An 18,579-nucleotide genomic window follows, 5' to 3' on the forward strand; every position below is an offset into this window, starting at 1 on the left:
GAGCAGCATTGGCTGTGTGAGTATAGAAAGATGTGTGTGAAGCAGCAACAAGGTGTATGTGAGTGTTTTGTTGTGTGCTTGCATTAGTGAGTGTGTGACTGCTCAGTGTGAGAGCGTTGTGAGGTGTGTGTACAGGTGTGTTGTGGAGTGTATGTGAAGCAGAGTGTGTGTTGTGGAGTGTGTGAGTGGCGCCCCGGGCTCGGTGCTGCAGGCTGATGCTCTGCGTAAGGGAGCCTTTCTGAGGGGAGAAACGGGGGAGGGGCTCCTCCTTCAGCTCCACGTACTCCCCCTCTGACTCCTCCCCATCACTGCTGGCTGCTGATTGGATGATGTTTCCAGTCTTTGCCTCACTGCAGGCTGCTGATTGGCTGAGATCTTCAGGCTCCTCCTTCCTGCGGTTGATGAACTGGGGGAACACCAGGTCCTCCCAGGGGAGTCTGAACACATCTCCCCCGGCGGCCAGCAGGAGGCGCTGCAGGGGGGGGTGGCGCTCCTCTCTGCTGCCGCTGCCGGTTCACTGAGTCCAGCCACTCCATGCTGAAAAGCCGCTCTACCTGCACCTCCTGCTGCTCCACATGCTGCCTGCAGGGGGAGGTGCTGACCAGGAGTACGCGGGGGGGCAGGGGGGAGGAGGAGCTGTGTGGGCGGGAGGGAGGAGGAGAAACCAGGAAGTAGAAGTCTCCCGGGTGGAGGAGGTTCAGATCCAGAGGACTGAGCTGCACCACCAGCTTTTCCTGGAGGCAGAGCGGCCAGCCAGGGTGACGGAGGAGGAGACCCCCGTACTGCACCTGTGGGGGGGAGAGAGGTTAAGATCGTCCTGCACCTGAGGGGGGGGGGCAGTATCTATAATAACACTCACACAGGCGTGCTGTTGCAGCTCCTCCAGCAGCTGCTTGGCCGGCAGCAGGAAATGCAGCAGGAAGTGCAGCGCGTCGCCACGGTAACGGCCCTGCACCACCCTGAGTACCTGAGGCAGGAGGGTGGGGGCCGTCAGCTGGTAGGGGGGGTAAAGGGAGGAGAGAGTCGACTGCAGGCAGCGGTCCACGGACTCACCGTCCTGAGAGACAGAGAGGGGACCTGTCAATCATCTCTTTACTGGTGGACTCCTCTGGTTACTTCTGGAACACAGTGACATCACTATGGAACACTCACGCTCTTATTGGCTAGTGCTACAACACATTGTAAAGTGAAGTGTGAGTGTGTGTCTATAAATAACACACACTCTCAACAGGAGTCTCTCTGGCTGCAGATCAACAGACTGCCCCTGCAGCACAGCCAGGCAGACCCAGCTGATCCTCAGGATTACTACCACAGGTCACATTGATCAGCCTGCTGTCAGCTGACCTGCTCACTGTTCATTCAAAAACAACTTTATTTAAATCACAAGTACAGACAGGACAGAGAGTAGAATCAGTAATATAGAAGGGACAAAGAGTAGAATCTCAATACCAGAAGAGAGAGAGAGTACCTGAAGGGCAGAGAGTGAATCAGCAAATAAGAATCGGCACACGAGAGTAGAACCAGAAATATAGAGGACGAGAGTAGACCGACATATAGGAAGGGACAGAGATAGAATCAGGAAATATCGAGAGGACAGAGGTCAGAATCAGAATATCCTGAGAGACAGAGAGTAGAATAGAAACTACTAGAAGGGACAGAGATGTGAACACAGAATATAGGAACGACAGAGAGTAGAATGCTCACACATTAAGAAGTGTGCAGAGAGTATAATCACACACATCTGACAGGAGCCAAGAGTAGAAATCAGAAAATTGAAGAGACCAGGAGAGTAGAATTCAGCCCACATCACTGATAGCGGTCAGACGTCAGTAAGAATCAGAAATATAAGAAGAGACAGAGAGTAGAATCAGAAATATAGAAGGGAAAGAGTAGAATCACAAATATAGAAGAGACAGAGAGTAGAATCAGAAATATAGAAGGGACAGAGAGTAGAATCAGAAATATAGAATGGGACAGAGAGTAGAACCAGAAATATAGAAGAGACAGAGAGTAGAATCAGAAATATAGAAGGGACAGAGAGTAGAATCAGAAATATAGAAGAGACAGAGAGTAGAATCAGAAATATAGAAGGGACAGAGAGTAGAACCAGAAATATAGAAGGGACAGAGAGTAGAACAGAAATATAGAAGGGACAGAGAGTAGAATCAGAAATATAGAAGGACAGAGAGTAGAATCAGAAATATAGAAGGGACAGAGAGTAGAATCAGAAATATAGAAGGGACAGAGAGTAGAATCAGAAATATAGAAGGGACAGAGAGTAGAATCAGAAATATAGAAGGGACAGAGAGTAGAATCAGAAATATAGAAGGGACAGAGAGTAGAATCAGAAATATAGAAGGGACAGAGAGTAGAATCAGAAATATAGAAGGGACAGAGAGTAGAATCAGAAATATAGAAGAGACAGAGAGTAGAATCAGAAATATAGAAGGGACAGAGAGTAGAATCAGAAATATAGAAGGGACAGAGAGTAGAATCAGTAATATAGAAGGGACAGAGAGTAGAATCAGAATATAGAAGGGACAGAGAGTAGAACCAGAATATAGAAGGGACAGAGAGTAGAATCAGAAATATAGAAGGGACAGAGAGTAGAATCAGAAATATAGAAGGGACAGAGAGTAGAATCAGAAATATAGAAGGGACAGAGAGTAGAACAGAAATATAGAAGGGACAGAGAGTAGAATCAGAAATATAGAAGGACAGAGAGTAGAATCCAGAAATATAGAAGAGACAGAGAGTAGAATCAGAAATATAGAAGGACAGAGAGTAGAATCAGAAATATAGAAGGGACAGAGAGTAGAATCAGAAATATAGAAGAGACCAGAGAGGAGAATCAGAAATATAGAAGGAGGGACAGAATAGAGGGACAGAGAGTAGACATCAGAAATATAGAGAGGACAGAGAGTAGAATCAGAAATATAGAAGAGACAGAGAGTAGAATCAGAAATATAGAAGGGACAGAGAGTAGAATCAGAAATATAGAATGGACAGAGAGTAGAATCAGAAATATAGAAGAGACAGAGAGTAGAATCAGAAATATAGAAGGGACAGAGAGTAGAATCAGAAATATAGAAGGGACAGAGAGTAGAATCAGAAATATAGAAGGGACAGAGAGTAGAATCAGAAATATAGAAGAGACAGAGAGTAGAATCAGAAATATAGAAGGGACAGAGAGTAGAATCAGAAATATAGAAGGGACAGAGAGTAGAATCAGAAATATAGAATGGACAGAGAGTAGAATCAGAAATATAGAAGGGACAGAGAGTAGAATCAGAATATAGAAGAGACAGAGAGTAGAATCAGAAATATAGAAGGACAGAGAGTAGAATCAGAAATATAGAAGGGACAGAGAGTAGAATCAGAAATATAGAAGAGACAGAGAGTAGAATCAGAAATATAGAAGAGACAGAGAGTAGAATCAGAAATATAGAAGAGACAGAGAGTAGAATCAGAATATAGAAGAGACAGAGAGTAGAATCAGAAATATAGAAGGGACAGAGAGTAGAATCAGAAATAAGAAGAGACAGAGAGTAGAATCAGAAATATAGAAGGGACAGAGAGTAGAATCAGAAATATAGAAGAGACAGAGAGTAGAATCAGAAATATAGAAGAGACAGAGAGTAGAATCAGAAATACAGAAGAGACAGAGAGTAGAATCAGAAATATAGAAGGGACAGAGAGTAGAATCAGAAATATAGAATGGACAGAGAGTAGAATCAGAAATACAGAAGAGACAGAGAGTAGAATCAGAAATATAGAAGGGACAGAGAGTAGAATCAGAAATATAGAAGAGACAGAGAGTAGAATCAGAAATATAGAATGGACAGAGTAGAATCAGAAATATAGAAGAGACAGAGAGTAGAATCAGAAATATAGAATGGACAGAGAGTAGAACCAGAAATATAGAAGGACAGAGAGTAGAATCAGAAATATAGAAGAGACAGAGAGTAGAATCAGAAATACAGAAGAGACAGAGAGTAGAATCAGAAATATAGAAGGGACAGAGAGTAGAATCAGAAATATAGAATGGACAGAGAGTAGAATCAGAAATACAGAAGAGACAGAGAGTAGAATCAGAAATATAGAAGGGACAGAGAGTAGAATCAGAAATATAGAAGAGACAGAGAGTAGAATCAGAAATATAGAATGGACAGAGTAGAATCAGAAATATAGAAGAGACAGAGAGTAGAATCAGAAATATAGAAGGACAGAGAGTAGAATCAGAAATATAGAAGGGACAGAGAGTAGAATCAGAAATATAGAAGGGACAGAGAGTAGAATCAGAAATACAGAAGAGACAGAGAGTAGAATCAGAAATATAGAAGGGACAGAGAGTAGAATCAGAAATATAGAAGAGACAAAGAGTAGAATCAGAAATATAGAATGGACAGAGTAGAATCAGAAATATAGAAGAGACAGAGAGTAGAATCAGAAATATAGAATGGACAGAGAGTAGAATCAGAAATATAGAAGGGACAGAGAGTAGAATCAGAAATATAGAAGGGACAGAGAGTAGAATCAGAAATATAGAAGGGACAGAGAGTAGAATCAGAAATATAGAAGGGACAGAGAGTAGAATCAGAAATATAGAAGAGACAAAGAGTAGAATCAGAAATATAGAAGAGACAGAGAGTAGAATCAGAAATATAGAAGAGACAGAGAGTAGAATCAGAAATATAGAAGGGACAGAGAGTAGAATCAGAAATATAGAAGAGACAGAGAGTAGAATCAGAAATATAGAATGGACAGAGAGTAGAATCAGAAATATAGAAGAGACAGAGAGTAGAATCAGAAATATAGAAGGGACAGAGAGTAGAATCAGAAATATAGAAGAGACAGAGAGTAGAATCAGAAATATAGAAGGGACAGAGAGTAGAATCAGAACTATAGAAGAGACAGGGAGTAGAATCAGAAATATAGAAGGGACAGAGAGTAGAATCAGAAATATAGAAGAGACAGAGAGTAGAATCAGAAATATAGAAGAGACAGAGAGTAGAATCAGAAATATAGAAGAGACAGAGAGTAGAATCAGAAATATAGAAGGGACAGAGAGTAGAATCAGAAATATAGAAGAGACAGAGAGTAGAATCAGAAATATAGAAGAGACAGAGAGTAGAATCAGAAATATAGAAGGGACAGAGAGTAGAATCAGAAATATAGAAGGGACAGAGAGTAGAATCAGAAATATAGAAGGGACAGAGAGTAGAACCAGAAATATAGAAGGGACAGAGAGTAGAATCAGAAATATAGAAGAGACAGAGAGTAGAATCAGTAATATAGAAGGGACAGAGAGTAGAATCAGAAATATAGAAGAGACAGAGAGTAGAATCAGAAATATAGAAGGGACAGAGAGTAGAATCAGAAATATAGAAGGGACAGAGAGTAGAACCAGAAATATAGAAGGGACAGAGAGTAGAATCAGAAATATAGAAGAGACAGAGAGTAGAATCAGTAATATAGAAGGGACAGAGAGTAGAATCAGAAATATAGAAGAGACAGACAGGCAGTAATCTTCAGCAGTATTTTGGGCACTGACTCAGCAGCTGAATGTGGATCAGATATGGGCAGAAGGGTGTCAGGTGACGGGGACCCACACAGCTCAGAGGCTGGGGGGGAACATCACAGATCATAGGGCCACAATGTGGACTCTCCCAGTATACCCAGTATACAGATTAATGAGAGAGAATAAGAACCAGAATAAACTGAGACTCAGACTCTGCAGCCAGACCATCATCACTGACAGACCATCACTGACCATCATCACTGACCACCATCACTGACCACCATCACTGACCACCATCACTGACAGACCATCACTGACCACCATCACTGACAGACCATCACTGACCACCATCACTGACAGACCATCACTGACAGACCATCACTGACCACCATCACTGACCACCATCACTGACCATCATCACTGACAGACCATCACTGACCACCATCACTGACCACCATCACTGACCACCATCACTGACAGACCATCACTGACAGACCATCACTGACAGACCATCACTGACAGACCATCACTGACCACCATCACTGACCACCATCACTGACAGACCATCACTGACCACCATCACTGACAGACCATCACTGACCACCATCACTGACAGACCATCACTGACAGACCATCACTGACCACCATCACTGACCACCATCACTGACCATCATCACTGACAGACCATCACTGACCACCATCACTGACCACCATCACTGACCACCCATCACTGACAGACCATCACTGACAGACCATCACTGACCACCATCACTGACAGACCATCACTGACCACCATCACTGACAGACCATCACTGACCACCATCACTGACCACCATCACTGACAGACCATCACTGACAGACCATCACTGACCACCATCACTGACCACCATCACTGACAGACCATCACTGACCACCATCACTGACAGACCATCACTGACAGACCATCACTGACCACCATCACTGACCATCATCACTGACAGACCATCACTGACCACCATCACTGACCACCATCACTGACCACCATCACTGACAGACCATCACTGACCACCATCACTGACAGACCATCACTGACAGACCATCACTGACAGACCATCACTGACCACCATCACTGACAGACCATCACTGACCACCATCACTGACAGACCATCACTGACAGACCATCACTGACAGACCATCACTGACAGACCATCACTGACCACCATCACTGACCACCATCACTGACAGACCACCATCACTGACAGACCATCACTGACAGACCATCACTGACAGACCATCACTGACCACCATCACTGACAGACCATCACTGACAGACCATCACAGACCACCATCACTGACCACCATCACTGACAGACCATCACTGACAGACCATCACTGACCACCATCACTGACAGACCATCACAGACCACCATCACTGACAGACCATCACAGACCACCATCACTGACAGACCATCACTGACAGACCATCACAGACCACCATCACTGACAGACCATCACAGACAGACCATCACTGACAGACCATCACAGACCACCATCACTGACAGACCATCACAGACCACCATCACTGACAGACCACCATCACTGACAGACCATCACAGACCACCATCACTGACAGACCATCACTGACAGACCATCACAGACCACCATCACTGACAGACCATCACTGACAGACCATCACAGACCACCATCACTGACAGACCATCACAGACCACCATCACTGACCACCATCACTGACAGACCACCATCACTGACAGACCATCACTGACCACCCCCACTGACAGACCACCATCACTGACAGACCACCATCACTGACAGACCACCATCACAGACAGACCATCACTGACAGACCACCATCACTGACAGACCACCACTGACAGACCACCACTGACAGACCACCACTGACAGACCATCACTGACCACCATCACAGACAGACCATCACTGACAGACCACCATCACTGACAGACCATCACAGACCACCATCACTGACAGACCATCACTGACAGACCACCACTGACAGACCATCACAGACCACCATCACTGACAGACCATCACAGACCACCATCACTGACAGACCATCACTGACAGACCACCATCACAGACAGACCCGTCCTGCCTGAACTGCTTCCATAGAGCTGCAGGACTCTTATTTTGAAAAGCAGAGCATGTGACTGAGCTGCTTGGGGTTCAGAGACTAGATTTAAAGAGCCTGGAAACTAATGAAACACTATCTCAATGACTGTGTTCATCCTTCCGTCTTTGTGGTTACTGATAAAAGGAGGAGCAGGAGGGGTTCCCTGGGGAGGAATGAGCCCCCCCCACAGAGTAGCATCCTGTGATAAAACACATGATTTTATTTAATTTAGCTGCAGTGTTTCAATAGCTAGCACTGTCATACAGTTACAAACACAGGTATAAAAACATACTAAGAAAATTGAAGGTTTTTCATATTTAGCTTTTAATTAATATAACATTTTAAGGAGAGAAAGTAAAATAAATCAAATATATGAGTTGTTGTTTAGATAATAATAATAATATACATCTTTTAATATAATACTTTAAAAAGCGTTTGTTGGAAAATTATCTAAACTATTTAAAAAAGACTGAAAGTGAAAAAGGGGAACTACATGTCCTAATGAAATAAATACACAATAATCAAATATAAGAACAGGCCTTCTTCATTCATATGTTTTACGAATTGACCATTGAAGCAGATTAAAGGTCTATATATATAAATATATATTTAGCTGCAGTGAACCGGCCTGACGTGCAGTAACTAATAACTATACTGTTACTGTAATGTGGAGTAATTACTGAGAGCAGAAGAACCTGATCAGCAGCGTTGGAATCAGGAGGATACACTGCACATGATGCATACCTGCAAACTCAGAAGGGCTGAAAAAGGTGACAAACTAAACCGTTGTAGAGGGGTCTGGGGGCATCCCCCCCCAGCCAAATTTAGCTATTTTAACATGTAAATGAAGCATTCTGGTGTACTCCCATCAGAAAGTAAAGGGAAAAGACAACCTGTTCTTATGGTAACAATGGCACAGTTATTGACCCGTAAACTGGTGAAAAGCATTCAGGACAGGTCAACAGTAAATCCCATTGGCCAAATTTGGCAACATATCAACCTAATATTATTTCCATCTTTTCATCCTTTCGGCCCGGACCAGCCTTTCAAGGGCCCGCTTTCGCTGCTTGGCAATGTGCCTCTTTCGGGCCACACTATCGTTCTCCACCACCTCTGCCCTATTACTAGCAGCACGGGTAGATGGCTGGCAGCCAAACTCAACCCTCCTTTCTCTGATTACAAGCTGATTTTCCTGTCGTTGGGCTTCGTCCCTAGTTCCAGCTGCACTAATGTTAGAACGGTACCTCCTATCTACCTCCCCAAACTTCAAATCCTCCCTTCTGAACATTTCCACCCCAGTCTGGTTCCTGGTCTGCAAAGTGTATTTAACTGCACAGCACTGAGGGTGGAGATCTTCATTGACGTTGATCGTTGATCAATGATGGTCCCCATGACACTGAAGGAAGACTCAACCAGGGCACCATGGAACATTGAGAGGGCAGCCTTGACTGCCTGACACTGTGCAGGGTACTTCCCTGTATTGAAGACGACGGCCCACCACTTGACAACATCCTCTCCATGCTGAAAACTGGGAAGCGCCTGGTCAACATTGAAACGCAGAATTTCTTGGTCTGTGTCAGCATCTGGTGGCAGCAGGTGACCCATCATATGTATGAGCTTCCTCAAATATATTCTCTTCATAGCTCTGACCAAAACGACCTGTACTCTCGCTTTGTACACGTTGCCTAGCAACGCCGCGCATGCGCACAATATCCTGCTCCGCTCCAAGTTATAGTAGTAGGCTATTCACGGGAAACGCATGAACAGCACGTTAAGATCTCGGCCAAGTCGTCATTAAAAGCAGTTCTTCATTATTTAAGTGAAGCGGCGGTAACGCCAGTGTTAAACACGGTGTTAAACACGCACATGCCGGTTGGTGTGCGTACGGTACTGAGTGTTTATCGGTCCACGGCCGTAATGAACGTGTCGCATTGGTCCATATGTAATGCGCCCGTTCTGTGGTTCCCATTGGCATAGAGCTATTGAACATTAACTTTAACAAAGGATACGGATAACATATCGCCCACGGCAGTTCTGTCATTGTATGTTTAGCCTATATTTGTATTACGCTATCATCATTCAACATGTAGAATCACGGATCAATGATGATCCGTTGCACCACTACTAGCTACTCACTGAACCACACACGGATGTGTATTTGTTCATTACGTGTTCGTTTTCATCCCTCTCATATCTGACCACAATGTCATAGCCCCCAGTAATATCAGGTAACAGGACGGATGCTGTGGAGATCAGCCTTCACAAACGCATTCTGTTCGCATTGAACGAGGTGACGTAGAACGGGTCTAGCTAGGCTAACTTTAACACAATTCACTGAGGTTAGCTAGCAACCTAACAAGCTGATAAGCTGAAGCATGTTAATACACTTTATTTGGCTAAAATAATTTGACTTCAGCAACGTTAAAATGATACAGCATACAATGTTTTTGCCAGATTAGCTGCTACTAGACCTACCTCAAAACTTGTATCTGTAACGTATCCCAAAAATTGTCCAGAAGAACCACTCGCTGGCGACTGAGCACTCCACTCCAAGAGGGACCGATGGGTAAAAGCGCGCTGTGGGTTATCTTGCTTATGATTGGTCGGTGGTCGTGGAACGCCAGTCATTTGAACAAAGATTTGATTTACTGTGAAGATAGCAAACTTGTTTCTTGCTCATTATACAGTCGGTTATACAGTCTATGGTTGGTCGGTCAGTCGTCGCCCCCCCTAAAAAAAACACTCTTCGGATCTACACGATTCACATCAATGACATATTTTGAGTTGAAAACGGCGAATTTCGCCAAAAGGTGACTAGTTTGCAGGTATGATGATGTCAGAGACACTGGACCACAGCTGGAATATACATTCAGTTTAATATGGTTTGTACTGAGCTATTAACCTCCTGATGTTACCTGGACAGACTGTTGCATCTATCATCAGTGTGTGTGTGTGTGTGTGTGTGTGTGTGTGGTCTCTGGATCATATTTAATCCTCTCTCAGGTTCTGCAGGTTTGATGAACAGTCAGAGGCTCGGCCCTGACACACACAAACCTGTTCCTGTGCAGGGTGTGGACCATACACACAGACACACACACACACACCCAGATGTAAGGGGTTGTCTGATTAGATGTGAGGGTTAAACAGCTCCTCCCTGAGAGGGGTCATGGCTCCCTAAAAGCAGGGGTCGTGACCTCTGCAGTAACCAATCACAGTGACAGGACACGGGGGGGAGGAGCCACAAGAGACTCGACCTCTGACCCCCCTCAGTTAAAATAAGACAGGCCAGCTGTCACACACTGTAACACACACACACACACACACACACACACACACACACACACACACACACACACACACACACACACACACACACACACACACACACACACACACACACACACACACACACACACACACACACACACCTCATTCTGTGATCCAGTTTATCTACATCCCAGTTGCACTACACATCCTTTCAGCATGTGACATCACAGCCAGTCTGGAGCCAATCAGAGCCCAGCATGGATCTGTAAACCGAGGCTGCAGGTAACTGCGAGCTGAAGAGGAGGACCATGGGTACGACCCACTCACCCTGGAGCTACATGCTAAGCTACATGCTAACCACAGGGAGCACAGCGCTACAGAGCATCGGGGGTCCTGGTGAGCTATAACCCCCCCACATCCCAGAGGAGATTTCACTGTCCGGATTTAATAATGTTAGACATGATAAAGACCAGCTCGTACATATTGGACAGTTACATGCTGTGTGTGTGTGTGTGTGTGTAACATCATATGTCTGCAGTGAATGAACAGGTCATGGAGGTATCAGCAACAGTATCTTCTCTGAGAGCAGGAACATGTAGATACAGACCAGAGGTGGGACCAAGTCACTGTTTGGCAAGTCAAGCAGTCAAGTCCAAGTCGAGTCCCAAGTAAAGTCACATCAAAGCCAAGTCAAGTCCAAGTCCCGATCTTTTTCAAGTCCTGAACAAGTCATCATGTACTCTTCACTTCATATTGCAATTATTAGACTATGGATCATAATTTGAACACATCAGTCTAATCTGCAGTCTCATTTTATACAGATTGAAATATGTTCAGTGTTTCTGTACTGAAATCTTTTACGATATACACATGCGCCCTAAGACCTTCAAAGTATCTCAGAGAAGAAGGGAGAGTGAACATTGGGTTTGAATTGTATTAGCACGGAAGGCACCAAAGTGACCATAAAGTTAGTAAAGCGCCTCGACCAGTGAGGCATATGAGCTGAGTGGATGTCTGAAAGCAGTGCTTGAGCATGTTACAGTACGCACACAATGTCCTTTAACTACAGAGAGAGAGAGAGAGAGAGAGAGAGAGAGAGAGAGAGAGAGAGGCAGTTATTCTACAGTTCACATCAGAAAAATGAAAAGTGAACCATTTTTTTCTCAGGTGTTGCCTCATAAAATTTAAGTGTGTGTGTGTGTGTTAATTTTGGCAGCTATTTTAGATTTAGTCTTAGTCTTTGGACGAAATTGTTTATTAGTTTTAGTCAAAGACAACTCAAAACGTTTTAGTCCAAATGTTTTTCTCTCTATAAACTAATTCAGTTAATACAGGTTTCTGAAGTTGGAATCAAGGTGACAGTATTAAGTGTTGAAATGTGTAAAGCAACATCTCACCCTCTTAACACACTGTGTAATATCTGGTGTTCTGCTATGAGAGAGAGAGAGAGAGAGAGAGAGAGAGAGAGAGAGAGAGAGAGAGAGAGAGAGAGAGAGAGAGAGGGACACTAGGCTTCCCTTCCGCGGTGCAATTGCATCTTTTCCGTAGGTGAAATCCGGGAGAATCGTGAATATTAATGAGGGTAAACCCGGGGATTATCCAATCACGTTGGTTAAGTACCTGATCCAATCCGAAAAGGCCAAACTCCGCCGCATGACTGCATCGCTCGCGCTTGCCTTCCGGCTCTCGCACTTTACGTCTTCGGGGCTTCGCAAGTTGGCATTGCAGTGAAGGATGTCCGTGATCAGGAAATGTAGTTTTGGACTCGAGACATGTCAAGTCATTACAAGTAAAAGAGGGAAAGTCTGAGTCAAGTCTCGAGTTAATAGTATTCAAGTCCAAGTCGAGTCGCAAGTCATGCCGAATTTGATCAAGTCAAGTCCGAAGTCATTAAAATCATGACTCGTGTCTGACTCAAGTCCACATGTCTGATACAGACCGTCTCTACACGCTGTTCTTAGCGTGTGTGAAGCATGTTCTGAGGACACGTAGACTCAGTGTTTCTGCACGAACACAGTCTGTGTTTACAGAGTAACTTACACACTGGAGATGTTATCTAAATCACACACACACACACACACACACACACACACACACACACACACACACACACATGTTTCTGCAGGGATGTGCCCCCCCCCAGACTGAGGGTCTGTTTCTAAACTGAGAGATGAATGAGCACATGCTAGTGTCAATCACTCTCAGCGTCTCACACACACATATCTGAGCTAACACACACTACAGAGGAACATGTGTGTGTGTGTGTGTGTGTGTGTGTGTGTGTGTGTGTGTGTGTGTGTGTGTGTGTGTGTGTGTGTGTGTGTGTGTGTGTGTCTTCCACAGAGATCTGATGTGATTCTTTCTACTGCATCAGATCCAGGGAGGTTTTTGGTAACCTGAGCTCAGTCTGAGATAAAATCAGTTTGGATATGAATGAATGAACATGAACATATGAACATGAGTGTGTGTGTGTGTGTGTGTGTGTGTGTGTGTGGGGGGGGTAACAGGACGCCGTGGGACTGCAGCCCCTCTGGTGTTACTTCTCAGTAATAACTGTCCTTATGATTCCTGAGCTGCAGCTCTGATCTCACAGAGGAGACAGACGAGCAGGAACAACTTTTATTCTGAAAGGACCAGTCAGCTTGGGGGGGAACATGAATACAGAGTGGGGGGGGGGGCGGCAGATACCTGTTGGGACATATATACAGACACATACAGACACACACACACACACACACACTGGACTATGAGTGAACGTCCTCACATTCTTGCACAGGACTCAGCCAATCAGATCTGTTCGACGGGTGTGTACCCCGCAGGTCTTCAGATATATAACTGAGTCCAGAGGGAGGTAGAGACGTGTGTGTGAGGGTGACCTACCAAACACACTTCATGAAGAGAAACTGTGTGTGAAGAGCGAGACATGAACACACACACACACACACACACCTCTCCTTGTTAGAGGGGAAATCTCTCTGGTGGGGGATGTTTTCCCAGACTGTGTGTGTATGTGTGTGTGTGTGTGTGTGTGTGTGTGTGTGTGTGTGTGTGTGTGTGTGTGTGTGTGTGTGTGTGTGTGTCTCAGGTTTCAGACAGGCTTCAGCAGGAGGATGAGTATCTGTTACAGAGGGATCTCGAACACAGCCTAAGGACTGTCCTGTCCTCGGAAATCAACTGTCCCCAACGCTCACTTCCTGTCCACCTGAGTGACAGCCTTCCCCCTGACCTCTGAACCAGAGACAGCAGGACAGCCTCCATCAGGTCTCACTGTGTTAATGTGATCCAGATGATCCTCTGATCAGACTCTCAGACCCTCAGACTCAGACCCTATCCAGATGAAATGCCAGTTTAACCAGATGATCCTGAAGGAGAGCTTGATGATGTATAAAGATATTCTGTCCACTCATCATCCTGTCAGCAGACGAGACCTGTGTGTGTGTGTGTGTGTGTGTGTGTGTGTGTGTGTGTGTGTGTGTGTGTTGTTGTCACAGTGAATTCCAGCCTCATCACGTCCGTCACTATCAGTCCATTATCTGCTCACATTCCTGAAACCCCCCCACCCCCCAACATGTCCGGACAACCTGCCGTTACAACATGCGTCTCCCTCTCTAACCAGAGTGTCTCTCTTCACGTAAAGGCTCTCAGTCCCTCCTCTCAGACTTCCTGTCCTCTGTGAGGAGGAGGACCTCATGTTTATTGAGGGGTTCTGGATCTGAGGCTGGAGGGGTTCTGGATGTGAGGCTGCAGGGAGTTCAGGATCTGAGGCTGGAGGGGGTTCAGGATCTGAGGCTGGAGGGGGTTCAGGATCTGAGGCTGGAGGGGGTTCAGGATCTGAGGCTGGAGGGGGTTCAGGATCTGAGGCTGGAGGGAGTTCAGGATCTGAGGCTGGAGGGGTTCAGGATCTGAGGCTGGAAGGGGTTCAGGATCTGAGGCTGGAGGGGGTTCTGGATCTGAGGCTGGAAGGGGTTCAGGATCTGAGGCTGGAGGGGGTTCAGGATCTGAGGCTGGAGGGGGTTCAGGATCTGAGGCTGGAGGGAGTTCCGGATCTGAGGCTGGAGGGAGTTCAGGATCTGAGGCTGGAGGGGGTTCAGGATCTGAGGCTGGAGGGGGTTCTGGATCTTGGGCTGGAGGGGGTTCTGGATCTTGGGCTGGAGGGGGTTCTGGATTGCAGTGTATATTTCTGCAGATGTGCTGGTCCCTGAAGGCAGCACCTCTCTAGCCCAATGGGATTCCTCCATGTGATTTTGGAGTCAGGAATCCGTTTCTGAGTCAGCAGGATCATCTCCACATGCCAACACCACTGTACTCCTCGGTTCACTTGCGGAACACAGTGACATCACTATGGGACTTGCGCTCCTATTGCCTAGCGCTACAACACATTGTACGTAATAGGCTATGTGGCGTGACATCAGCGGTTGACCAATCCCAACAGAGCGGGAGTGCCTTATCGTTTGATATTCTATTAACAGAAGCCCTCCAATCACAGGAGACCCTCTCTGAGCACAGGAGGGGGCTTCATATCCTGATGAGACGTGAGATTTACACTCTGAAGGGAGAGGAAGTGAGCAGATCAATGCTCCCTCAGAGCGCCGGGTCAAAGTTCACTGAGGGTTAAATACTATAAACCCCAAGGTCACGTCAGAGACACCGGGGTCAGTGCCACTAACAGAGAGGACTGACATCCCATCACATCGCATAACACTACCAGCATCACTGACAGAGAGGCAGACAAATCCCATCACATCCCATAATACAACAGCATCACCAACAGAATCACAGAGTGTGGACCCTCTGAAGGCGGCTCTCAGACCCTCTACAGATCTGACTCATGTTGCTGGTGGTTATTAATATTTCTGCGGTGTGTTCCTCAGTTCCAGTGTTGCGCAACAGACCGTCGGAGCCTGTAAACCGGATCCTGACACACGGCACCTTTATATGAAACACACCCTGTGAGTGTGTACCATCACACCCCGTCTCCATGGGGACGATTTCACAAAGTGTGTGTGTGTGTGTGTCAGTCCAGGTGAGCTGATAAGCCTCTTCCTGGGATAAACACACACCTTTAGCTGCTCTCGTTCACCGCTCACTCACTATTTCTTTGTGGTTGTATAAATGTTATTGAAGTATATGACAGTGGAAGCACCGCCCACCTATAGTCCTTTGACCTGTGCCCTGACAGATGCAGTGGAACCCTCGACATGAGGCTTCAACATCTCAAAATCACACCGAGGGATCCCATTGGAGCAGAGAGATACTGCCTTCAAGGACCAGAGACACCTGCAGCTGTGTGTTCAACAGACAGGACAAACTGAGGGACAAACTTCATCCTCACAACACCATCATCCCACACACACACACACACACACACACACACACACACACACACACACACACACACACACACACACACACACACACACACACACCTTCAAACACCGCTTCACACACACACACCTTGAATGAAACCAAACACCCTGCAGGCCCCTCCCCCCAAACGGCATGTGCTTCAGTCTATGTGTGTGTGTGTGAAGCTGTGTGTGTGTGTGTGTGTGTGTGAAGCTGTGTGTGAAGCTGTATGTGTGTGTGTCTGTGTCTGTGTGTGTGTGTGTGTGTGTGTGTGTTCTTACCATAGTGTGTGTTCAGTATGTCCTGCTGTAAGGACATGTTCCTCTCTCTCCCTTTCTGTCTCTGAGTGTCTCTCCTCTCTCTGCTCTTACCCATTCCTCCCACCCCCATCTGAAGCCCCGCCCACCAGCTGAAACTCCCCCTCCCTTTGTCTCCCCCTGCTAGCAGCATGCAGTACTGCAGACGAACATATTTATCTGTTGTTTAAAAACTAATAATAACAAGATAAAAAGAAAACACTGAACAAATATTTATATTTCATAAGTAAATAAAACAAGTTACAAAACAGTCAAAATAAAATAAGGTAAAACATTCAAATCAGTAAAATACATATTCCAATATTATAACATCAATAAATACACAGGATGAAGACAGCTAGAGTCTGAAACACACACACACTCACACACACACACACACACACACACACACACACACACACACACACACACACACACACACACACACATACACACACACACACACACACACACACACGTCAGTTATTGTCCTGTTTGCTGTCTGGAAATCAAACCAGCTACTGGAGCTCAGCACTGTTAAAAGAAACCAGCTGTTGTGTTTCACACCTGGAGGAGCTGCCAGCCCCCACCTGGGGGTCATTAACACAGGTCCTCCCCTCTAACTCCCCAATAAGTTGGTGGCACAAACATCTAAACAACACATCCAATACAGAAGTAAACAAAGTGCTCTCAGTGCTCAGTCTGTGCTGCTGGGGGTGTACAGACCTCCCCCCCCCCCTTAAAGCTTAAATGGGAGCAATGGGAGCTGCCACACCTCCTGGAAGTTCATCAATACTTCCTGTCTGAGAGGCACTTCACTAATCAATTGGGGGAGACTGGGATAAACTGGCTGAACTGGGATTAACTATAAACATGTCCTCCATCACTACAGAGCAGACACTAAGAACTACAAACATGTCCTCCATCACTACAGAGCAGACACTAAGAACTACAAACATGTCCTCCATCACTACAGAGCAGACACTAAGAACTACAAACATGTCCTCCATCACTACAGAGCAGACACTAAGAACTACAAACATGTCCTCCATCACTACAGAGCAGACACTAAGAACTACAAACATGTCCTCCATCACTACAGAGCAGACACTAAGAACTACAAACATGCCCTCCATCACTACAGAGCAGACACTAAGAACTACAAACATGTCCTCCATCACTACAGAGCAGACACTAAGAACTACAAACATGTCCTCCATCACGACAGAGCAGATACTAAGAACTACAAACATGTCCTCCATCACTACAGAACAGACAATAAGAACTACAAACATGCCCTCCATCACTACAGAGCAGACACTAAGAACTACAAACATGTCCTCCAACACTACAGAGCAGACAATAAGAACTACAAACATGTCCTCCATCACTACAGAGCAGACACTAAGAACTACAAACATGTCCTCCATCACTACAGAGCAGACACTAAGAACTACAAACATGTCCTCCATCACTACAGAGCAGACACTAAGAACTACAAACATGTCCTCCATCACTACAGAGCAGACACTAAGAACTACAAACATGTCCTCCATCACTACAGAGCAGACACTAAGAACTACAAACATGCCCTCCATCACTACAGAGCAGACACTAAGAACTACAAACATGTCCTCCATCACGACAGAGCAGATAATAAGAACTACAAACATGTCCTCCATCATGACAGAGCAGACACTAAGAACTACAAACATGTCCTCCATCACACACAGGCGCAGCTTTATAAAACTATGATCTGAAGAGAATCCAACTGTCCTTCATCTGGACGTATGACATGTGTAGAACAGGTTAATAAAAAAATAAAGAAGTCTGGATTTCAGACACACACACACACACACACAAACACACACCCCTTGATCCCACTAACTGCAGACTCACCCTCTAATGAGAGGATTTCCTGCTTCGTATATATAATTATATAAAGTGAATACAGTGGGTGTTTAGTCTTTGGTCATACAACACAAACATCTGAAGACGTCTCTGTAAGCTGTGATGGACG

The 18,579-nt window shown here is 45.4% G+C and overlaps 1 protein-coding gene across 2 annotated transcripts; it reads right to left on the reverse strand.

Annotated features, from left to right (window-relative positions):
• Window positions 1–373: 373 nt before the first annotated feature.
• LOC134863645 (rho guanine nucleotide exchange factor 40-like) lies at window positions 374–16,590 on the reverse strand. 2 transcript variants are annotated; one of them, XM_063882277.1, is made up of 3 exons: window positions 16,545–16,590; window positions 860–1,057; window positions 374–788 (listed from the first exon to the last, which is right to left on the reverse strand). In XM_063882277.1, exons 1-3 carry the CDS (start codon window positions 16,545–16,547, stop codon window positions 378–380), a joined length of 612 nt encoding a protein of 203 aa, XP_063738347.1. In that variant the 5' UTR covers window positions 16,548–16,590; the 3' UTR covers window positions 374–377. The 2 variants fall into 2 exon arrangements, with proteins under 2 accessions (XP_063738347.1, XP_063738346.1); XM_063882276.1 differs by lacking the exon at window positions 16,545–16,590 and adding an exon at window positions 10,126–10,609.
• Window positions 16,591–18,579: the final 1,989 nt, after the last annotated feature.

The sequence above is a fragment of the Eleginops maclovinus genome, chromosome 4 (assembly GCF_036324505.1).
Source record: "Eleginops maclovinus isolate JMC-PN-2008 ecotype Puerto Natales chromosome 4, JC_Emac_rtc_rv5, whole genome shotgun sequence".
NCBI classification, from domain to species: domain Eukaryota; kingdom Metazoa; phylum Chordata; class Actinopteri; order Perciformes; family Eleginopidae; genus Eleginops; species Eleginops maclovinus.